A 23,941-nucleotide genomic window follows, 5' to 3' on the forward strand; every position below is an offset into this window, starting at 1 on the left:
CCCTCAAGAAGAGCAGGCCACGCCACCCAGAGGCCACCCCCTGCCCCTCCCCACGCCTCCTCTGCAAGGGGTCCTTTGGGTCTAATCAGGATGCTTCTCTCTCCCAACCCAGGAGGTGGAAGAATTCAGTTTCATCACCCAGCTGTCCGGCCTGACTGACCACCTCCCAGTGGCCATGCGATTGATGGTGTCTTCAGGGGACGAGGAGGCATAGACGAGCCCGGTCACCACAGCAGCCTGGCCTCTGCTAGCCCTTTGAGCTGACCCTGCCTGGCCACTGCCCCTCCAGCCGCAGTGCCAGGAGAGGGCGGGGCCTGGGGGAGCAGAGGCCATTCCCAGTGAGCTGGACCCAGCGCTGCCCTGCACCTCTGGGCACTCACTGCAGATGCAGGAGCCAGGCCGGCCTGAGGAGCCCAGCTGCCCAACCAGTGCCATTCTTTCCAAACGTGATTTTCTACAAATCTACAGCACAACCTAGTTTGTAACCCGTGGGTTAGTATGAGAACCGGGTTTCTGTACTCTTTGTATCTCTTCCCAAGCTTCGTCCAGGGTCCACCATTTTTGTCTGCTGCCACGCTGTCTCGCATGCCTGCACCCTCGCATGCATGCTGCCTGCATGCCCTGTGCCGCGCCACAGCCACTCAGACCCCTCGCTCGGGCCTCACCCAAGGCCAAACTCCAAACACAATTAGAACCAGCCAAAGAAGCATTCCTGGGCACAGGGCCGCCAGCTCGCTGCCTCCAGCTGGGACAGCTCGTGAGCAGGGACCGTGAGGGCTGTGTCCAGTCACCGCGAGCCCGGGCTCTTCCCAGGGTTTTGCATTCAAGGGCGATTACATTTTAAAAAGAAAAACAGGAAAAGTTAAGAACAGAAACAAACCCCTCACTTTAGAGGGTCTGCAAACCACAAGGGAGGGCGCTGCTCCTCCTGAGACAGGCCCCCCCGGAGCACCAGGGCCCCGGAGACCCTACGTTGAGCCGCAGCCCAGAAGCCGAGGAGAGAACGACTTTTCTACAGGAAGAAGGGAACTCAAAGATACAGGGAAGAGGGAGCTGCTGGTTTTGGAAATGATAGATTTGTAGCTTTTCTTCTGCCAAAACCATCACCTCCTCTTTCTGCCTGATCCTGCCTCCCCGCCAGACACCTTTGGTTTGGGACCAATCCCTCCATGGGGACTGTCCCCATCCACATGCTGGCTGAGCTCGGGAACTGTCTGCCTGTCTCTGGTAGGGCTGTGGCTCTGCCCCCCCAGACCCCTCCTCAGATGCAAACCTGGGCCCTGAAAGGGGCCCTGAACAAAGGGGTGGGAAGCCAAAGTGCAGAGAGAGGCCTGTCCCCTTGCCCTGAGAGGTGCAGGCTGGGGGTGGCAAGGTCAGGCGCCACTGCTTGCACAGGGCAGGGAAGGGGACCGGTCGGCACCCAGGCACAGTGCGGCAGAGCCCGCAGGTGCGGCCCGAGGCTCGCCACCCCACGGCGGCACTGCCTCTGCCCGCCCGCTGCCTTTTTAAACCCACCTGGGAAGCCCCCTGCAGCCACACAGGGAAGGCTGTGTCTGTTTCCCCGTGCGAGGCTCTCCCGACTCTGGGAGCTGTTCTCGACACCCTCACTGGTCTCCCCTCCCCGCAGTGCCCTCATCTCTGCCCAAATGGCTTGAAGCCAGCTTTGCCCAGTGAGGCCAGGGAGCACACCAGGACCTTTCTGGTGTCGGTGCATTGGCACTGTGCCTTGTCACCCACTGAGCTGCACAAGGGACCAAGAGGGGTCCAAGCAGCCAGGCACAGGTCTGGTCCTGTGCCGGGAGAGGACACTCTTGACAGCCATACCCACAGTGGCACTGGTTTGTCTGAACCCACTTGGCCGGAGTGGAGGCAGAGCTGAGGGCTTCAACACTTCCCCAGCCCTGCCCCTGGGGGTCCAGAGCCAGGAGGGGTAACCCACTGCTGAGGGCACAGACCCACCTGGGCTGTCTGCTGTGCCCCTCCTCCAAGGGCCTGGCTGTAGGGTCTTAGCCAGGCTTTGTGGGGCCAGAGGGCCTCCAACTCTTAGGAGCAGCCACGAATCTCTGCTCACAGGGGCAGGGCCCAGCTGGGCAGGTGCGATGCATAGATGGCGGGGCCTGAGCTAAGGACCCCAGGCCGCAGGTCACAGTGTGCGCAGGAGGGAGCAGTGGAGACAGGCCAGGGCTCCTGAAGCGCAGACACTCCATACAGCTTCCAGCCTCCGAGGGGCTGCCTTCCTCCCAGGGCGGCTGGGTGGGGGCCAAGGCACAGGGGCACGTGCTTCTCTCCCTTCTCGCAGGGCGGCCTTAGGCGAGTCATACCTCCCTGTGCCTCAGTCATGGTCACATCCTCTCCTAACAAGGCTGCCTTCGCCCCGCCCGGCCCTGGTGCACCGCTGCCCAGCTCCCCTTGCACCTCCCCCTGCTGTGGCCTTCGCGCCAGGGCCACCGTCACCCAGCCACATGCTTCACGAAGCCTGTGGACTCCTGGGGCCATGCACAAGCCAGACTTTTCCATTTTAATTTTTAAAAAGAAAAGAAACATCGCCAGGATCTCCTATTCTGTGGTGTTTGGCCTGGGAGGGGCGGACACAGGTCACCAAAATCCCCGGCCGAGGTCCCACACCTGCCCCGGGCCCAGCCTCCTCCAGAGAAGCCAGGAGGCAGGGTCAGTTTTGGAAGGAAACGGTCATTTTCATTTGTCTAAATCACCTTGAGTTTTAAGTATGAATATTAATCTTGATGCTTTTTAACTATTGTATTAACTTGCTGAGATTTAGAAAAATACTGTTTTAAAAAGGAAAAAAACTTTTTTAATTTCTGTATTTTTTTCTGTATTGTATCTTCATGGGACATTAGGGGTTTTATATGGTAAGCACACCTAAGGTTTTGGTAAAACATTATCAAATATGTATACAGACGATTCTTCCCTAGAAGAAAAACAGTCTTTCACCTGATAAAATATTTTGGACAGAGAGGTGTTTTTCTCCTTCACTGGTGCTGACAGGACAGACGGATCATGAGGAGAAAATAAAACTGTGAGCTCAAAGCTGACGTTCTCCACTTATTCCAGCAACAAGCGGGGGCCGGGCCCTGCCCCGACTCGGCTTGGGCTGGGCGGCCAGACGGGGCTGTGGGGGCCTGCCTTTCCCACCTGCCCCGCAGAGCGGGCACAGCCTCAGGCTGCCCCGAACCGCCTGAGAACGGGGACACCTACGTTTTCTTACTATGTCCCCTTGTTCCCTCTGGAACTGGGAGGAAATGGCAAAAGAGCACCCTGAGTGGGCGGGGAGGCGGCAAGGAGGAGAAGCAGTGCGCTCATCTGCCCAACGTCTGAGGCGGGAGGTCCTTCTGCTAGAAGAGAGGCCCCAGGGAGGAGCCGTGGCTCCTGGCTCCCTCTCTTGGTGGCTGGTTTCCTGGGTCTGCATCACAGGAACTGTGTTCTCCCTGTCTTCTGAACAGCAGCCCGCGGTCCGCTGTCAAGTCTTGGTCACCTGCTGATGCTATACACTGAGGCCAGATGCTTAGGAATGTGGCTTGGTGACATGGCCCATCAACTGAAAGGGCCAGAACCCGGTCCTCACCTCAACCCCACTGGGGTCTTTAAGGCCCAGGGCAAAGCCAGGAGTCAGCATCTCGGCCTCTCGAAGCCCCTCCTGGCTAGAGCCAGGTAGAAGCCCCCAGTGGACAGGCCAGGCTGGCGGCCACCACCGGCAGCCCAGCCGCCTGAGCAGCACGAAGCCCAGAGAGGCGGTCCCAAAGCCTTAGAGCTTTCTGAGAGTATCCGCACGACTGCCGAACGACTGCCGGGCAGGCTCCCCGGCGCCTCCTCGGCTCCAGATTCGGCCAGCAGCCCACACTGCCTGCCATGCCTGGAGAGAGGAGCCGGCAGTGCAAAAATGCAAAAAGGGAAGAGGTCCCCACACCCAGAGACCGAGCTCGGCCCTGAAAGGAGGAGCACTTTCACCTTCCTTCCCAGAAAGCTACACCATTCAGAGCCCAGAGCCTCTTGGGCCACTTTATTTCTTAACAAGTGACGGTCAGGGCCCATCATCCAGGGTATCTGAGAGTGTGAAATCCACGGTGACATCTCCAGTGCCGGGGTGGAACTCCACTGCATAGCTGACTGTCTGGGGGCCACCCAGGGTTGCTCTGGGGTCCAGTGCAGTGCTGAAGAAGTACACGGCCTGTTTGCAGTGTGGGTTCCAGCAACAGTCCCCCTGTGGGAGAAGCAGCGGAAGGCGGTGAGGGCTGCCTCCCCTGCAGGTGGAGCTGCTGCTCAGAGTCAGGTACATGGGGGGGGCCACTGAGGGGTCACCATGCGGCTGAACATGCACCAGGAACAGCCAGAGCATGTTGGTGGTGCGGCCTCCCCGACAGACAACAGGGCCCGCTCGCAGGGTCACCCAGCTCTGGGACCCACGGGCCCAGCACTACCTTGTCCGCTACGGGCTCCAGAAGGCCGGTGCTGATTGTGCTGTCCGGGGTGAGGTGGTATTCCATCCACAGGACGGCCCCATGGCTCCTCCCAGGCCTGGGGCAGGGGAATGTTGGGCAGAACAGAAACAGCACCACAGATGGGTGGACATTCCCCTCTGCTTTGCAGGAACTCTGGTCTTCCTCACTTCCACCCTGCCCTGTCAGGAGGCTCCCAACGCTCCACCCGACTAGAGGCCACTCAGTAACCGGCTGAGCGAGAAGAGCCACAAATCAGAGCCCCCACTCTCTCCTCATAGCCTGGCCAAGCGCTCAGAGTAACCATGGAGCGGGGTGAGGTCAGCGACAAGACAGTCTCCTCTATCTGAGGACAAAGAAAGGCTGGGTCCAGAAGGCTCAGAGCACAGCCCTGGCACTGAACGCGGAAAGACCCCTCCCTGACACCCTGGATGGCAGGCCCCGATGGCATCTTCCTGCCTCCCCTTGTCAGCGGAGCCCCACAGAGGGCTCTGGGCTCACAGCTCCTCCCCACGAAGGGGGCTGGGGCTGGGTGGGCCTGACTGCATTGCAACGAGTGCCCCTGCCAGTTTCTAACCTGCTTTAATTCCCAGGAGAAAAATGGTCCAATGGGTAACCATAGCAACCAAACTTGCATTTCTCTGCAGCTGTGATCCAACAAGCTACTTAGCTCAAGAGGAGCCTCAGGTTGCGGGGGGAACAGCAAAGCCCACTCGGGCCCCGCCTATCTGCCCACACACCCCCAGAGGCTGTGGGGACCCTCTACACACTCGGGGCCACTTTACACCAAGGAGGGCAAGGCCGAGACAAGGAAAGCCATCACACCCATGTGAAAGCGGCCGAACTAAGTGGTTAAGCATGAGGGCAGTAATTACTAGAAAAGAAAGAAAGCAGGCACCTCCCCCCTTCTTACTTCCTTCCTCCAAGACTCCCACCCAGAAGCCAACACTCACCTCCTCAGCTCAATGGAGCCCTCTGCATGGAGAGGCTGGGAAGGGACTGGCTGCTGAAAATCAAAGGTCAGGATGTGCTGGGGCTCGGAGAGGCTACGGCACGGGTACTCCCACAGCGGGTGGGGCTCAGCCTCCTTGCTCTCCCTGAAGTCCAGGGCACGCTGAGAAAGGAAAGATATGCGGGGGGCTGCAGAGACAGAGCCAGGATGCCCAGGGGACAAGGGGCTCATGTTCTTGTCTCCAGGGTCTATGCCAGTGGCCCTTCACCTCCAAGGCCCAGGTCCCTCAGGGTAATGCCAGTCACATGGGGCAGTAGGTCCTCACAGGCCACTGGCCTCTCTGTTCCCTGCTCCCACTCATGAGCCATCTCCTGGGCAAATCATTCATTCTCTCTAAGCCTCGTTTTCTCACTTTTTAAAATGGGATTGCCCTGCCCATGTCACCCAATGTCCACACTGATGATAATACCTGGTCCCTGGACATGCACCCATTCAGTGACTCTTACTGAGCACTACAGCCGACAGGTCACCCCCACAGGAGGGTCCCAGTCTAGACAGAATGCAGAGACAAGCAACCATGGTGTCTGAGCAGTGCTGGCCTCCTAGAGAGATGGGGCTGAGCGAGAAAGCTGCCTGGAGGGGTGACCTCTGGGCTGCCTCCTAGAGGTCACACAGGAGTTGGCAGCAAAAAGGAGAGAGGACAAGGCTGAGCAGGGAGAGGGTCCAGCAGCAGGGGTCAGTGACTCTGCAGGGGGGGTGAGTTGGGGAACCTCACAGGGTTTTCCCACAGGGGACAGGCAGGCTACACCCAGGATTCACGGGTTTATCGGAGCCCCCTGTGGAGGGTGGCTGAGCGGGGGAGGCAGGAGGCTGCACAGTCACAGGCAAGAGACAAAGTGGCCGAGACCAGAGCAGCAGCGGCAGAGAACGAAAACTGGATCTGAGGCTCACTGATGGCCAGATGGTTATGGAACCTGCTGACCGACTGCGAGTGGAGGCAAGGACTTGCCCAGGAGGACGCCCAGCATCTGGGAGTGACACGGCGCCAGGCCTGGGATGGGAGCCCTGGAAGAAGCCAAGCTGGGGGCAGGGAAAGAGCACGTGGATTTTGGAAGCATCAAGGTCAAAGCACCTGAAGGCACCTCTGTGGAGAGTCCGAAGCTCTTAGTTATTTGGTCTGAGCTCAGGACAGATGCACACATTAGCCAGAAACAGGGAGGGGACAGGGGACAGAAAGGACAGGGGCCTGAGGGAGACCTAGCACACACAACACCCTGGGGGATGGGAAGGACGGGAGAGGCCGAGAAGGAGCCTGAGGGGGAGTGTGTGGTGACTCGGCCCAAAAGCGGTTTCTAGAAGCTTGGAACTGTCCATGGTTGTTGGTCACAGGGCAAGTGAGGCGCAAACCAAAAATATCTATTGGATTTATTCTTAAAAAAAAAAGTTTGCACGAGCAATCTGCAATCACTGTAGAAAAATGTGAACAGAAAGATAAGCAGAAGGAGAAAAACCACTTCCTTATCACACAACACTCTGGCACCTACTATCCCACCCCTTCCCCTGGTGTGTGTGAATTTTCCGGATACACAGTCAGGTTGCTTGCCCCGCCCGCACACATGGCCATGTCATGACTCTACACTTGAGTCCCCGCAGACGCAGGACCACTGGCACTTTCACGAACCCCCTGGACCCTGGGGGATGCAGACCCTGGTAGGTGACTCAGGCCCCTAAAGGGGGGCACACAAACAGCCCTGCAGGACCCTCCTCTGACATCCGTCCACGTGCTCTAGCACCTCCCCAGGACTGGGGTCTCCAAAATGAAAACGGCTGGCTCAGAAGGTTACCAAACTGCCTTCTAGAAAGGCTGTCCCAACAGAGAACTAGCTGCTGACATTGGCAGGGGCAGGTCCAGTGGCACAGTGCCAGCCCCAGCCTGAGATTCTCTGATCTAGGGCTTACCGTAGCCCAGGGCCAAGAACGGCCTTGAACTAGACTCCGACACACAGTGGTGCTCGAGCTCAGGCTCACAGGGAACCGAGTAGAGCAGCCCCGCTGCCCTCTGCCCCCAGCAGAAGAGCTCTCTGCACTGCCTGCACTGCCCCTTCCACAGGAGCCCACCGTCCCTGCCAGAGGTCTGTGGTGATGGGGAGTGGGTGGGAGGGACATGGCAGGCGGGCGCTGTGGCCCCACCAACCTGAATCATGTCGTCCATGATGCGCACATCGAAGCCTTCGCAGTCGCCACAGGGGCTCCGGATCCGCCACAGGTCCTATGAGGAAGGCACAGCTTTTGTTGACACCCACCCGCCAGGGAACCCTGATGTCCACGCCCACCCGGGGCCGGATGGCAGGGTGGCAACAAGATGGAGAAGAGTCCGAGAGGCCAAGCTGGGGTGGCCCCAGCCCTGAACCTCAGGCACATCTTGCCATTTTCACACGGCTGGAAGAGACCCCCAAAGTTGAAGGGACTCAGAGACACCAAAAGTTCAGGACAGCTCTGTGACTGCCAAGTCTCACATGACCCCAAGTCCTCTCCCACAAGGGGACAACTGTCCAGAGCTACTGGGCTGGGGTTTCCTGCTCTCTGTCAGCCCTGAACACCATTTTCTTTAGGACGAAATCTACAAACCCGCTGTCACGGCCCTGTGCCCGCCGACAGCATGAGGACGACAGGAGGGGCCAGAGGCGCTGGGGCAGGTCAACGTGCATCCTCTGTCTCCTGGATTTTTGCCTGGAAACGAGTGTCATTCTTCACATTTCCCTCGTCGGCCATGAAAACCAGAATTCACATGGAAATTTCACCAGGTAAATAAGACAGAAGAAATACCCCAAAATAAGTGATGCAGCCACTAAGCTACCAATGGACAGAGCCATTCTTATCAAAGAAATAGCAAATGAGGGTCACTCTGCATTTCGGGTTAAAAAAATTTGAAAATCCTTTTAATAAAAAAACACCTTCCACAAAATGCCTTTGTGCCTGTGGTTCTGCTTTGATGAGAAAATCAAAATGAAGCTTTTCAATCTCCTCTCCTGCAAAGAAGGTGACTCTCTCATGGCAAAATGCTTTTAACAGACGGAGCCTCGGCCCTCAATGAGAGCAGAGCAAGCTGCACAGCATGTCTCCCGAAACTGTCATTTTATGTATTTTAATTATTCTGATAAGCCATATTGTAAAATGACAACACACAGCCAATTCCATCTCATATGTCAAATTACTGCACTTTAAAAACGACAAGCCTCTTCTATTCTACCCTGCAGTGAGTCGAAAGAGAAAAGCAGAGGCCAAATCACGAAGGCCTGAGGAACTCCATCGATACCTAAGGTCTTTGCAAGAAAACAAGGAGCCCCACCCCTTCTGCAAAATCCCTTGGGCGGCCTACCCGGAACTCCACGACCACAGCATGCAGCGAGGCAGCCTGGGGCATCACCGCGGCTCCAGGCCCCAGGTGCTGGTCCACGGCAGTCCGCACGTACCAGAAGTACAGGTTGTGCCACGGCAACAGGCTGGTGGTGAAAAACGGCTCACCCAGGAGGACTGAGACCTGGAGATCAGAGCAAGAAGCAGAACTGAGACATCAGAAGGATCCCTCTGAAGAGAAAGACAGGTCCCAAGTTTCACTTCATGGAAGTAACAGGCCATTCATTTCATTCGTTCACTCACTCAGTCAACAAACAAGTACATAAGGTCTGCACCTGTGCCTAAGGATACACAGGTGAGAGACACAGACATGAGCCCTGCCCTTGGGAGTACACAGTGGAAAGTGGAGCAGTGAGGCTGGGAATGTCCAGGTGGAGGGTGATGAGATTTGACAGCCGCACGGAAGGGGGACGTGGAGGACCCTGGAGGCAAGAGCATCAGGAAGGGCTTCCAGGGTGGCCCTGCAAATCCCATTCAAAGCTAATCTTGACCATTTATTCTCAGTGCTCATCCAACTGTCTCCCTCATGAGGCTCGGAGCACTGCAGAAGTGGGCACATTGGCAGCGAGGTACCCCTAGCACCCAGCAGACGGCCTGGCCCAGAGCAGACGGTCAGCAAACACGTGCTGCCGGAATGAACGGACACGTGAGTGGGAGTCCAAACAGCAAAGGAGAGAAGACTCCAGGCAGTGGGATGGACGGAGGCACTAGCAGTGGGAGAGGGAGGCCCTCTCAGGAGCCGGGCAGGGCAGGTGGTGAAGGGTGAGGCCGGGGAGAGGGAAGAGAGCCAGGACACCCAAAGGCAACTGGTGACAGCTTAAGGGGACTGGGCTTTGCCATGGAGGCAAGATGAGGTCACTAAACCCTTGAATCAGAGAAGGAATGTGTTTTAGAAAGAGCCCTCTAACAATCGTGAAGTGTATCAGGACAACACCTGCAGGTGGAGTGGGGACAGGAGGTGAACGCGGTGAGCACTACAAAAAGTGTGCAAATGGAAGAAGAGCAAGACGTGGCAGATGCTGAGGCAACAGAGCCCTCAGGGCTAGACCCGAGCAGATGCGTATCAGTCGGGGGCCAGTCTGAGGTGAGGTCAAATATCTGGCTGAGGTGACAGAGAGGCAGAAGGAAGACGCTGGAGACAGAGTTGTCCCTGTGTATTCCCCACCCCTCAACACTGGGAACGAGGTAAGAAAGACCCCTCTCACCATTTCTAGTCATCGTGCCTGTGACCTGGGGTCTAGCCAGCGCACCACACTGATGGCTCAAAGAGTTTATGTATCTTTTAAGCCTCATCAATGAGGGAATAAAAGAGCGAGTTGTATATGAATGTTCATAGCAGCATCACTCACAGCAGCCAAAAAGTAGAAACAACCCAACTGGTCCATCAACTGCTAAACGGATGACAAAATGTGGTATTCCCTGTACCACACAATGCACTGTTATTCTGCAGTGAAAAGAAATGAAGTACTGATTTATGCTACAACATGGATGACCCTGGAATAAGCCAGCCACAAAGGGACTATGTATTGCACAATTCCACTTACATGAAATGTCTAGAACTGGAAAATTCATATGGACAAAAGTACATTAGTGATTGCCTCAGGCTGGGAGAATTTCTGGCAAATGCAGAGGGACTGCTCGTGGGCATGGGGTCTCTTTTTGGGTGATGAGAATGTTCTAAAATTGATTGGGGTGAAAGCTGCACAACTTTATGAATATAAGAAGTCACTGAATTGTATGTTTTAAGTGGATAAAATGTATGGTATGTGACTTATATTTAAAGAGTTGTTCCTAAAAAAAAAAAAAAAAGGGCACGGCACCCTGCCTGGTATGGCTCAGTGCATTGAGTGTTGGCTTGCGAACCAAAGGGTTGCTGGTTCGATTCCCAGTCAGGGCACATACCTGGGTTGTAGGCCAGGGCCCCAGCAGGGAGCGCACAAGAGGCAACCACACATTGATGTTTCTCTCCCCCTCTCCCTCCCTTCCCCTCTATCTAAAAATAAATAAATAAAATATTAAAAAAATTTTGATTTTGGCCTCTGGCCAAGATGGAGGCGTAGGTGGAAACACTGTATCTCTTCGCACAACCAAGTTTATGAACAACAAAAATTCAGAAACCAGAACCCAACCAAAACAAAATTGAACTGTACCGAAGTCTGACAACAATGAACCATTCATCCAGACCGGTAAGAGGAGCAGCTGGCAGAGAAGGGTCACAGCGGGAAAAAGTGGCAGAAGGAAAAAGTGGCAGCAGGAAAAAGCGGCCAACTGACCCAGGCGTGCAGGCAGCGGTCGGCAGATCCCAGGTGTGGGGCAGCAACGGGCAGACCCACTGAGGGCGCAAGGTGGCTGGCTGACCATGGTCACACATTGCGCACAGATAAACCAGGCAAAGGAATGAGCAGTGAGACAGACTGCACAATCCAGGACCCTAGCGCCAGGAAATAACGCCTAAAGCACCAACTGGAAAAACTTTTGGGGGTTGAGGTGCCAGGAGAGGCTCCCAGGCTCACAGAGAGTTTGTTGGAGGACCCACAGGGTCCTGGAGGGTGCACAAGCCCACATATCCGGGAACCAGCACCAGAAGGGCCCAATTTGCTTGTGGGAAGCAGCAGAGGGGACCAAAATCCAAGAGACAGCAGAAACACCATGCCCCTCTCTGACCCCGCCCCCACATACAGCGTCACAACACAGCAACCTGGGCGGCCCCACCCTGGTGAACACCAAAGGCTCCGCTCCTCATACATAACAGGCGCGAACAGAGCAAAACATTATGGCTCAAGAAGAACAGCTCAAAACCCCAGAGCCAATACTTCTAAGCGACCAAGAGATAGACAACCTATCAGATGCATAGTTCAAAACACTGGTGATCAGGATCCTCACAGAACTGGTTGATTTTAGTCACAAATTAGAGGAACAAATGAAGGCTAAACTCATTGAAATGAAGGGAAATGCACAGGAAACCAATAGTGATGGAAAGGAAACTAGGACTCAAATCAAGGGAGTGGACCAAAAGGAAGCAAATAATGGCCCAACAGAAAAGAGTCAAGAAGCAAGAATTCAAAAAAATGAGGAGAGGCTTAGGAACCTCCAGGACATCTTTAAACACTCCAACATCCGAATTATAGGGGTACCAGAAGGGGGAAAGGCACAGCCACCAGTGGAAAATTTATCTGAACAAATAATAAAGGAGAACTTCCCCAATCTGGCAAAGGATATAGACTACCAGAAAATCCAGGAAGCTCAGAGAGTCCCAAAGAAGTTGGACCCAAGGAGGAACACACCAAGGCACATCATAATTACATTAGCTAAGATTAAAATGAAGGAGAGAATCCTAGAAGCGGCAAGAGATAAGGGGACAGTCACCTACAAAGGAGTTCCCATCAGACTGTCAGCTGATTTCTCAAGAGACCTTATAGGCAAGAAGGGGCTGGAAAGAAGTATTCCAAGTCATGAAATCCAAAGACCTACATCCAAGATTGCTCTATCCAGCAAAACTTTCATTTAGAATGGAAGGGCAGATAAAGTGCTTCTCAGATAAGGTCAAATTCAAGGAGTTCATCATCACCAAGCCCTTATTTTATGAAATATTAAAGGGACTTACCTAAGAAAAAGAAGGTAAAAAATATGAACAGTGAAAGAACATCAAACTCACAGTTATTAACAACCACACCTAAAACAAAAGCAAACTAAGAGGACAGCTAGATCAGGAGTGGAACCATAGAAATGAAGATCACATGGAGGATTAGCAACAGGGGAGTGGGAGAAGGAGAAGGGGGGACAAGGTACAGAGAATAAGTAGCATGGACAGTAAGTAGAAAATAGACAGGGGGAGGGCAAGAATAGTATGGGAAATATAGAATCTAACGAACTTGTGACACATGGACATGAACTAAAGGGGGAGAATGAAAGGAGGGGGTGTGCAGGGTGGAGGGGAATGAAGGGGTAAATGGGACAACTGTAATGGCATAATCAATAAAACATATTTAAAAAAATTTTTTTAAAGGCATGGGTCAGAATGGGGAAGGAATGGGCAAAAGACTTGAGTATATATTTCACCAAATAAGACATAGAAGAGCTAATGAGCACATGAAAAAGTGTTCACCATCATTAGTCATTAGGCAAAAACAAATCAAAACTATGAGACATCATTACACACCCCTCAAATGGCTATAATAAAAACAAAAGACAGCAAGTGTTTGTAAAGATACAGAGAAACTGGAACCCTCATACACTGCCGGGGATGTAGAATGGTCTGGTCCCTTCGGACAAGTTCTGCAACTTCTTAAAGTTAAACTAAAACCCCTTACAACCCAGCAATTCCAACCCTAGGCAGCTACCTAACAGACTGAGAACATGCCTCCATGCTCTCAAGGACTCAGACACAGGTGTTCACAGCAGACTTAAGTGTAAAAGCCAAACCTGGAAACGGTCCAAATGTCCCCAGCAGTAACTGGACACACGACCCTGGCATATTCATACAATGGAATACCAATCAGAATTTGAAAGGGATAAAACACTGACACATTCTACAACATGAATGAACCTCAAAGTCATGCCCAGTGAAAGAAGCCCAACAGAAAAGACCATATACTGTATTATTCCACTTATATGACAGAAACCAGATCAGAGATTGCCCAGAGCTGGAGGCTGGGTGATGGAATTGTTGTAAAACTAGGTTGCGTGATGGATATACAACTATAAATTTACTTAAAAAAATCATTAAATTATACACTTGAAATGGGTAGATTTTATGGTATGTCAATTAGATCTCAAAAAAGCTGTTAAAAAGTTGACAAGAAAGATGACAGGTTCCAGCCAAGGGGCCTGCAGGACCTGTGAGGAAAGACACCCAGCTGGCAGTCAGACATACGAGAGCTGCAGACCAGCTTTGCCAGTCACGGACTCTCGTACGGAGAAGGATGTCGTCAGTGGAGGAGTCACAGAGGGGGAGGAGAGGATGGACGGGGAGGGGCTCCGAGGACTTCCCTAGGGAAGGGTCAGGTGGAGAAATAGAGACCCATGAAAGACTGAGAAGGAACAGCTAGAGAAATAAGAAGAAAACCTAGAAAAAGCAGTCTCTTAAAAACCTAAGAAGTGTGTGGAGGAGAGAGAGGGCCTCTGGTCATAAAGGTCCAGGGGCGGTGAGATGAGCGTGCAGGGAGACAGCCAAGTAACCAGAGGTGGGGGCACGCACTGGGGACTGCAGACCAGCTGCAGCTGGAAGTGGGCAGGAAGGTGAAGGGAACAGAAGCTCTGTGAAGGGAAGAGGGCGGGAGGGCTCGATCTGCCTGCGCTGTCAATCCCAGCAGAGCTGTCTGCCCTCACTTTGAGGAGCAGAGATTAGCCAGAGTTCAGGGCGCAAGGATCTGCTCAGCAGGCATCTCTGCAAATCCTCGCCACACCCTCCTCACCAGTGGCCAGTTCTTAGCTGGCAAGTTCAACAAGGGGCCCTCCGCGAGGCCAGAAAGAAAATGGGAAGCCGGGGCCACCTAGTGCTATGCTGCCCACTGCGAACTCTGGTTACTCACCTTTTTACCCTCCAAGTCTGCAGATGTTAATAATTCAGGTCGTTTCTCTATTACATTAATTTTATCTTCCAAGTGGTTAGCCTTAAAGATCTTAGAGATAAAATTTAAAAGAGTATTATTTTCTGTCTAGAAAACAACATCTCCAAGTTGCTTTATCTGTCTGCAGTCTTCTGGCTGCGTAGTTCTGGAGCACTACTTTCATCTGCTTTGTGGAAATTCTCCCCTCCAGGACATCCTATACACCGAGGGATGAGATCACTAGCAAAATGTAACAGAAAACTAAATTTCTCTCGCAGGCAAATCAACAGGACCTAACAATGGTGTGCAGTTCTGGTGGAGGTGGGCTGTCCTTCAGAGGGGAAAGCAAGCGCACTCGTTGGCCAGGAGGAGAAATCCCATCATAGAACCAACCAGACAGACCAGCCTGTGAGCATGACTCCCTGGGCGCTGTGTCCGGGGACCAAATCACACACTCGGATGTTTACCACGATTTAATTCTTTTAGTTTCACGTGAAGTGAGGAGAAAAGCTTATACGTCTTCAGACAATGAACAAAATGAAGTCTACATGTCTGTTTCTATCGATGACAACCCTAGAAGACTCCTGGGCCAGTTCTCGAGACTGGAGCACAGACAGCTCTCACTGCTATACTTCTGGTTCCCTCAGTTCCGACTCTACTTCAAAGCAGTAAGTGCCAGACTCAGAAAGGCAGGCACCATGGGTTCCCTCATTTTTTCAGTAAATACAATTATCACTTACTTTTTTCATCAGTCTATGAGAAGCTGCTGAGTTCTCTACTGTAAATACCTAGAAAGAATATCATGCTATTAGTTGGAGATTCACATAACAGAGAAATTAAAGACGGAAATACGACAAGATTATCCCAAGGCAGAAGGCACCACCTACCCACCTCAACCCATGTCCATCGCCTGCTAGGACGGCACCACACTCTGCACTGACCCTAGAGCCAGGTGGCGGCTCAGACAGAGGAGGACTGTGGTACAGGGCACTGCCACAGCCTGACTCCTGCCCGCACATGGAGCAGTAAACCCCCAGCCTCAGAACCAAGCACGCTACACATATGGCAGCTGCACTTGCAAAGAGCTTTAGTCACAGAACTGTGTCCCCAGACCCCATGGCACCCTAACCCAAAAGCTGGCTCAGGAAGCTGACAGAAAGGCACATGTGCCCAGTACCTGCTCTGCCCCAAGGTAATGGGCCAGCACGGAGAGCAGACTGCCGTCACTGACACACAGGCAGACACTGTCTGGCTTCAGCACCTGCCGGAGAAGAGCAACTTCAGCACAAGTTTTCTTACAGTGTGTTAAGGGATTCTTGTCGGCAAACAGACAGACCTTGCTGCCTGGCTGGGTCTTTCCCAGGCCCCAGCAGCAGCCGGTTCCCATCCTCGAGCACACCCACCTCACTCGCCTCTGCCCTTCCGGACCCCACTAAGAGGAGAGACCCTTCTGAGGCTGTCCTAGAAGGCCCACTTGCAGGCCCGCCCCACTTTCCACGGCCACCTCCCAGTCCATAATGACAGGCCTCTTCCCTGTCTAGTCACAGCACAGACAGCTGTGGGCCTGCTGAGTGACTCACCAAAGGCAGGGATGCCTTTATGGGACACAGACCTGAAAGAAACTTGGGACAGCTGGGATCCTCACCACCCCAACACACGCATGTCCACTTATTTTCTGCACACAACTGCAAGCAGCCCGAGAGACTCCCCTCTAAATCCCAAGTGTGGTCCCCATGCCGAGCGGCCCCTTGCTATTGGCAGTGGGGAGAAAAGGTTCTCGGGCAGGAAAGTTATACACCTGCCTTTTACATTTCGAAAATTTTAGAAAGGAGGCAGCAGATGACAGGAAGAATGGGGTGGCTGGATCCACTGGATCACCCACAGGAATTGCTGGTGATCACAAAGGCACAGCGTCCAGAGGGACAGAGGCAGGGCCAAGGGGAAGCAGTCAGCTGAAGGTTCTCACAGGAACCAAGAACAAGCCCCCTGGGGGCCCAGGAGGAGGACCCCAGGCTCTCCTGCAAGCCTACCCGGCGGCTGAAGTCACCGAGGCAGCCCGGGGAGCACAGAAAACAAAGGCAGCAGACCCTAAGTGCGGGTGAGCTGTGGCCCATGGACAATCTCCTTCTTGCCCACAGGCTCCCAGGGGACTAGACACATACCGTCCTCAGGGCCTGCACATATCGATCAGTTCTGTCCTGATCGTTGATTTCTCCAAACCGAGGCCGGTTCCAAAGCAGGTGGGCCTGGCAGTCGCACACGGGGCGTGCCGGGGAGACTCTGCCATTCTTTTCGGAACTGGGCCAGGAAATGAGAAGTCAGAGTGGTGAGTGTGAACTGCTGGACGCCAGTGAGCATGAAAACATGGCACAGAGACCTGCCCCTGTGAAATCGAAATGGGCCTCAGGGTACATGCCTGAGTCTAGGGCGTAGTCTAGACATTGGCTCTCAAGGGCCCTCAATTCAAGACTCTCAGGATGTCTGTTCCAGATGGGGCCCCACAGTGGGACAGCCCCTTCTCAGCGCATGCAATGGGCGCTGATACATCCAGTCACACACTTGCTCCTATCTGTTCAGACATAAATGTGCCCTCTCGTGCCTCTATAATTCCCCATTATAGCCACAAACATTTCTATAAACGGGCAATTTACATACATGCGCAGTATCACAGGCCCAGTGCCAACCCCACGAGGCTCGGGGCCTACCTGGTCCTCTGAAGGCTGTACCACACACAGTAGTCGTCGTGGTGGGCTACCAGGCAGAGGGCCGAGCCCTGGACCACGGGCTCCTCTTGTGGCAGGAAGTACACACACTGCATCCAGTGGTCCCGCCACTGAAACAGGAAACAGAATCAGCGGTTGCTCAGCTACAACTGCAGCGCTTCTAATCCACGAGCTAAACCTCAAGCCAAAACAACAGTTTGCAGGAGACCACAGTGTGGACTACAGACAGCTACTGTGGGCAGACAGGTAAAGCAAATCCTCAAGTCAGAGAGGCTAATGGCCGGAAAGCTTGCTGGACCACTGCTGGCTTCACGGGGATAAAATGTGGCAGAGGGCAGGGGTCTTTAGAAGGGCTTGGGGAAGGGACTCCAGGCCCTCCCATGTGTGGGGTGTGGGAGGCGGGCTAGAAAGATGGAGAGAGGAAGAAGAGAGAAAACAAATATGACAAATGTTAACAATTGGTAAATTTAAGTAATGAGCTCATCAGTGTTCATGTTCACTTATTCTGTGGATTTAAAATGTTTCAAAATGGTAAATTGGGAAAACAGTACAGGAAGGTTTTGTTTTATTCTTTTGACTTAGTTTTTAAAGAAGTGAAAACTACATTGTGAAACATGATTTACAGTGATGTAGACCAGGGGTGTCAAACTCATTTTCACCAGGGGCCACGTCAGCCTCGCAGTTGCCTTCAAAGGGCTGAATGTAATTTCAACTCCTTAGCAGTTAAGCAGTAGTTGCATTTATACAGCCCTAAAATTATTTCGGCCCTTTGAAGGCAACCGTGAGGCTGATGTGGCCCTCGGTGAAAATCAGTTTGACACCTCTGATCTAGAGTCAACCTTTTAATAAGCTGTATTCATCCGTTTTGATGCCACAAACCCCAAAGAATAAAAATATATAGGATTCTATTCTCTAAAAAACAAAAAGAAAAAGGAAAAAGCTACATTCACATAAAAATGCATGTTACAGAATTATTTATACTAGCAAAACCTGGGACCAAACCAAATGTCCAGCAGCTCAGAAATGCATAAAAACTCCTTACACAGAATATGTGACATTTAAAATGATGAAATGATGAATGCGACAGTTAAAATGATGAACATGAAGACTATGAGGCATCAGGAAAAGAACAAAAACTAGTCTGACAAAAACCTATACATGTGGAAAGAGAGCAAGGTAAGGGAGATCTGTGCGGTGGTAGGCCCTCGAGGGACTTGATGCATTTTTATCTTATATAATGAGGTTTATTACACTTAAATCTTTAAGCTTCTTTTTAAAACAGAACGACTGCCCTCCACAGCATATGCCTGGCTCAACTCTGATGAGACACTACCTGCTCACTCTATCAGGACTGCATCCTACCCTACCTACTCCCAAATTTAGCAAAAAGGCAGGTGAATGACATTCCTTGAATCTAAGATGTCTATTTGCACATAAAAGCTAAAAAATGAAAATCTAACCAGATACTTCCTGGAAAAAATAAACAGTAACAGAAGGAAAAAATAGGTTCTCAGAAAAGCTGTTATTCTTTCCCTACTATGCAAATTAAGCCTCAGACAAAAGAAGCCTCCCCCTAACCCCTGCATGCTCCCATGGTGCCTCCCTGCCGCTGGGTCCTTCCCACACACCTGCCTTCGAGGTCTCAGTGCTAAAGAGCCACTGACAGAACCCACTAAGGGAAGACAGACTGAATGGATTTCAGATCAAGAGCGGTTTAGTGGAGTCAGGAGGGAGAGTCATTAGCAGCTCTTTGAATCCTAATAGTCCAAAAGTCACTGCTGGTAGAGGAAGGACACAAGCCCCACAGCTGGGAGACCTGGGAATGAGCACCCACCACAGCTGCCTAGACACAAGGTCCTGCTCCAAGCACTGGGTCAGGCCGTTTTAGTTTGGACATTATGCAGTTACCCGGCATGTCTTACATGAGGATCGGAGAAGAAAATATACATAGTGGCATTCTGAAGGTAGGCAGGTGGAAAGTATTAACATTTTTATGACATTCTTAGGCTAATTTCGTAACGGTTGCACTCCTGGAGAGGAACAAAGCAGCCCGGGCCAATCTCGACTCTGTTGAAGAATTCTCGCTCACTCAAACACACACACTCAGCCTGCAGAGGACAGAGGCAGTGGGAAAGGGAAGTTCAGCCCACTGTCTGGATACACGCCTGCCTGCCTGGGCTAGGAGACTGGAGATGGGGCAGCTCACAAGCCCAGGGGAACTGACCGCAGTCGTGCGGCAGTCGTGACCCTTTGGCAGAAGCAGTATCTCAGGCAGCGAGGGGGCTGCTAGGGCCTTCCCTAAGTCACCCGTGTACACCTAGAACCAATCAAAACAAAGCCAGTGCCCAGGTAGTGGTAACAGGAAGACGGGACCCAGAGGAAGGGGCCCAGGAAGAGAGGGAAGCTTTGATTCCTCAGCCCTGATGCACCTTCCCCGAGTGTGTATGTAGAAACTCAAAAGATAAACTCAAAAGATATAAAAGAGGCATGCATGAGCCCTCTCGGGGCAGCTCAGTTTGCTGGAGCATCAACTCAATATGCCTAGGTTGTGGGTCTGATCCCCAGTCAGGGCACATACAAGAATTACCCAATGAATACATAAGTGGAACAAATCGATGTTTCTCTCCCCCCCCCCCCCATTCTTCTCTCTGTCTAAAATCAACACATTTTTTAAAATTTAATTATTGTTCAAGGACAGTTTTCCGTCTTTTACTCCCATCCCAGCCCACCCCCCTCAATACATTAAGAAAAATAAATTAAATAAGAGTCATGAAGTAAAAAGTCTCCTTTCTACCCCTCACCTTCAGCCAGCTTCCCAGAAGCAAGCATTTTTACTGATTTCTATGAATCCTTCCAAAGATACCCTACATACACACATACACACACACACACACACTCATCTACACACAGTCTTATTTTTAAAAACACCAGTGTTGGCATAACACATCCTGTTCTGTGCCGCTATTTCTGCCTCACCTAATGATACGTCCCAGAGATTGTTCCACATCAGTTCATAGAGAGCTGCCTCATTCACCAAATGTGGGGTCATGAACTTAGCCAGTCCCCTACTGGTGCCCTCTGGAGTGTTCCAGTCTTTTCTACTAAATCATGGCTGTAGTGAATATCCTGGCACATGTCAACCTACACATATGCAAATCTATCCAGAGCCCAAATGTCTAGAAGTGGCATCATTTTCCATCCTGACAAACTGGCCTTGCTGAGCGCCAAGGATGCTCTGAGGACCACTTCCTGCTCTTCCCCACAGCTCTGCCAACAGTCTGCTTCCTGACTTCTTGAATTTTATTCACTAATAGGTGAAAAATGGTATCTCACTGCAGTTCAAATCTTCACTGATCTTATAAGTGAAGCGGCATGACTTTTCGCATGTTAGAGTCCTCTGTTTCCTTTTCTGTAGTTCATGTCCTCCATCCACTTTCAACTGATCTGGGAAAGGTAAATTTTGAGCTCACACAAAATGAGGCTGTAGACAGGCTGTAGTTCTCTATTCCCAGCTGATCTAATGAAGAGCTAACCACCAAAGCTTCCCTATGGTTTATGTGTCCACTGGTGCTGACCATGAACTTGGCCTGAAATGTCTATCTTATATCCTACTATAGCTAGCCTTGCTTTTTAAACAAAACAAAACAAAAAAAATCTCTTCTTTGATTCTGACACAATCCCTCTGGCTCTAAATTCTTGTGAATCTGAAGGTCAACATGCTACTTTCCCACAACAAAAAGTGGACAAGTTTCCTGATTTCCATGAAAACGTGCTCAGCTCCTGCCTCTTACCTGGAGCTCCTGTGGGTGTGAGTGTGCCCAGAATGGGGCCATGGTGCACTTGATCTTCCCCTCAGGGTCCATTTCAATGTCCCACCAGGAGAGAACCACCTGAGCTCGGCCAGATGCCAGAGGTTCAAACCGCCTGCGATGGCAGGCTGCCGAGCTACTGACGGGCTTGCTGAAGTCCACACTGCGGGAGAATATTCAGAAACTTAAGCATATTTTAAGCTCGCACACTCCATTTTTAAGCTTTTATGGTGACCGCCCCAGCAATGAGACTTGTCTGCAATGGACTCCTGCCTTCAGAGGCAAGGGACATCAGTAGGGTTCCTTTCCAGTTGAAAAGAACTTCCAAAAGACCCCACTTCCACCAAATTTCTCAAAGCGCCATCACCCGGGTGCTCCTTGGTACCTGAACATAGGCAGCACATCGCTAAGGACAGTGAAGTCAGCCGGTGGCACCTGGTTCAGCTGAATGTCATAGACAGAGGGTGCACCAGGGCACTCGTCCAGCTCCGAGGGAGGGACGATGACCCGCTCTCCAAGGCTGGTCTGAACGCGAACGGGAAAGAGCTTGTTCCATGACCACATCCTTCTGGACTCCACCAGCTGTGCATAGACTGTGGCTCTGTGAGGCACTGCCTCGCAACTTTCCTAAGTTTATATTAAAAATAAACAAACAAACAAACAAACCAGGCACTTTGACGCACAGTAATTCCACCTGAACAAAAGAGGGTTATTCCTGCCCTGGCTGGTGTTGCTCAGTGGATGGTGTGCTGGCCCGTGAACCAAAGGCTCGCTGGTTCAGTTCCTGGTGGGGGGCACATGCCTGGGTTGCGGACCAGGTCCCAAGATGGGGGTGCACGAGAGGCAACCACACATTTGATGCTTCTCTCCCTTTCTTTCTCCCTCCCTTCTTCTCTCTCCAAAAATATATAAATAAAATCTTTTAACTCCCCCCCCCTCTAAATAAAAATAAAATTAAATATAAAAAATAAAAAATAAAAAAATAAAAGAGGGTTATTCTTTAATATCAGGCTAGTTTAGAAACATCTAATACCTTATTGCCATTAGCATAGTCAACTATTTTCGGCCAAATATCCTTGGGAAAGAAAAAAAGATTTGAAAAAGGATTACATGTTACGCCTAAAATGATTTATGTCAAATAAGTTCCCCGCTACCTGACACTCTTAAATGCTTCAAAAATAAACCTTAATTGTCATTATGCTGATTAACTCCCACACAGATTTTGAAGAAAGAGCCCAATTCTTCCTGCTGGGCCCTAATTCTGGCACTGGGCTCAAAGCTTTTCTTCAGTGTAGCTCTTGCCCAGACTCCAGAACCTTCTCTCACAGCCCAGTGGACAAGTGTCCACCCTCAACTAACTGAACCCCAGCCCCACCGGGCACTGCCGACCACTGCGCCTCACTCCTTCAGCCACACCCACCGCACGCCGGGCACAGGACACGCACAGCTGCTATCACAGCAATGACGAGCCCGGTGCTTCAGCACCAGCGAGCTCTCGTGCCAGAGACCCTTCCCTGCGAGGAGGGCAGGATATTAGCAATATCCCTGGCCTCTACCCACAACGTAACTTAGCACTTCCCTTGCCCGATGTGACACTAAAAATGTCTCCACATGTGTCTCTGGATGAGAAGCACTGCTCCAGCTGGACTCTCACGCCCCTGCCCATCCCTCCGTGAGGGGACTCACCCGAGACCTGGTCTGGACTGCCTTCTTTCTCCCTCCACATAAAAGAAGAACCTTAACCACTGTCTTACCAAATACATGGTATTTGGTAAATACCACGTATCCAAAGGCCTCTTGGCCCTTCCTCCCCAGCTGACCCTCAGACAACTCAAACTCTGTCTAAACTGGACAAGTCTGCCCTGGCCGGTATGGTCAGTGGGCTGAGCACCAACCTATGGACCAAAAGGGCACCTGTTTGGTTCCCTGTCAGGGCACATGCCTGGGCTGCAGGCCAGGTCCCCAGCTCAAGGTATTCGAGAGGCAAATGATCGTCTCCCTCCCTTGTCCTTTCTCTAAAAATAAATAAATAAAATCTTTTAAAAATATTTGATTTATTCATTTATTTTTAGAGAGGGGGAAGGGAGGAAGAAAGAGAGGGGGAGAAACATCAATGGGTGGTTGCTTCTCACACACCCTCTACTGGCGACCTGGCCCACAACCCAGGCATGTGCCCTGACTGGGAATCGAACCAGCAACCCTTTGGTTTGAAGGCCCATACTCAACTCTCTGAGCTACACCAGCCAGAGTAATAAAATCTTAAAAAATAAAAAATAAAAAATAAAAGGGACAACTCCAACTTCACCCATTTCTCACCTTCCCAGGCCTGGCCTTCCCAGTTGACAAGGAGCACCACCGTCCAATCCCGTTGCCCAAGCCCTACACCCTGGCACCCCCCTCAGTGCCTCCCATCTGCCGTGACCACCCTTCTCCTCCCTGAGTCTACCTCCCCAGGCCCATTTCTACAGCCTTACCTGAGCCCCACCTCAGTCCAGTGCCTGAATGTCTCCTACCATCTTTCTGCCTTCGGTCTTGGCCCCCCCCCCCCCCCACTGCTTTCTTCAGACCTGCCTGCACAGAGCAACCCCTGCTCAGAACCCTCCTGTGCTGCCACGCTGCCTTCTGGAGCACGGCAGCCCTTCTTGGTCAGCCACCCAGCCACATCTCTAACCCCACCTCCGCACTACCCATCCTCCAAACTACTTTCTAGGTAGTGCAGGATCTGGGAGCCACCAACTCATCTTCATGTCTCTGCGTGCTCTCCTCTGCTGTAAATGCCCCCCACACCTGCCAGGCTGACACCTGACCACTCTTCAGGACTGACTCTACTGGAGCTCCATCTTCCTTGACCCCTCACCTTCCCCCGACAGAGTGGGCAGGATCTCACCCCACTGACCACCATCAGTGTGGAACTCAAACTGTACTGTGATGACCTGCTCACCTTCGTATTCTTGGTACCCAAAAGAGTGCCTGACAAAATAAAGGTGTTTAATAAATGTGTGCTCTAAGATCAACCCCTGGGTACCGTGGACTATCT

The 23,941-nt window shown here is 51.9% G+C and overlaps 2 protein-coding genes across 8 annotated transcripts in view; one reads left to right on the forward strand and one right to left on the reverse strand.

The window, feature by feature from the left end:
* The window catches only part of SMPD3 (sphingomyelin phosphodiesterase 3), a 75,938-nt gene extending 72,898 nt beyond the window's left edge, over positions 1 to 3,040 (forward strand). For all 5 annotated transcript variants that reach the window (XM_053666608.1, XM_037162553.2, XM_037162557.2 and 2 more), the window contains one exon: positions 113 to 3,040. In XM_053666608.1, the coding sequence (XP_053522583.1) occupies positions 113 to 155 (43 nt within the window). In that variant the 3' untranslated portion in view covers positions 156 to 3,040. The remainder of the gene's footprint in view (positions 1 to 112) is intronic.
* Positions 3,041 to 3,990: 950 nt separating this feature from the next.
* The window catches only part of PRMT7 (protein arginine methyltransferase 7), a 45,693-nt gene continuing 25,742 nt past the window's right edge, over positions 3,991 to 23,941 (reverse strand). For all 3 annotated transcript variants that reach the window (XM_037162558.2, XM_053666606.1, XM_053666607.1), the window contains 12 exons: positions 21,290 to 21,531; positions 20,887 to 21,067; positions 17,078 to 17,205; positions 16,535 to 16,670; positions 15,550 to 15,633; positions 15,113 to 15,160; positions 14,355 to 14,444; positions 8,786 to 8,947; positions 7,601 to 7,675; positions 5,408 to 5,568; positions 4,437 to 4,533; positions 3,991 to 4,219 (listed from right to left, as the gene is read on the reverse strand). In XM_037162558.2, the coding sequence (XP_037018453.2) occupies positions 4,040 to 4,219; positions 4,437 to 4,533; positions 5,408 to 5,568; positions 7,601 to 7,675; positions 8,786 to 8,947; positions 14,355 to 14,444; positions 15,113 to 15,160; positions 15,550 to 15,633; positions 16,535 to 16,670; positions 17,078 to 17,205; positions 20,887 to 21,067; positions 21,290 to 21,531 (1,584 nt within the window). In that variant the 3' untranslated portion in view covers positions 3,991 to 4,039. The remainder of the gene's footprint in view (positions 4,220 to 4,436; positions 4,534 to 5,407; positions 5,569 to 7,600; positions 7,676 to 8,785; positions 8,948 to 14,354; positions 14,445 to 15,112; positions 15,161 to 15,549; positions 15,634 to 16,534; positions 16,671 to 17,077; positions 17,206 to 20,886; positions 21,068 to 21,289; positions 21,532 to 23,941) is intronic.

The sequence above is a fragment of the Artibeus jamaicensis genome, unplaced genomic scaffold (genome assembly GCF_021234435.1).
Source record: "Artibeus jamaicensis isolate MK-2021 breed Jamaican fruit bat unplaced genomic scaffold, CSHL_Jam_final contig_464, whole genome shotgun sequence".
Taxonomy (NCBI): domain Eukaryota; kingdom Metazoa; phylum Chordata; class Mammalia; order Chiroptera; family Phyllostomidae; genus Artibeus; species Artibeus jamaicensis.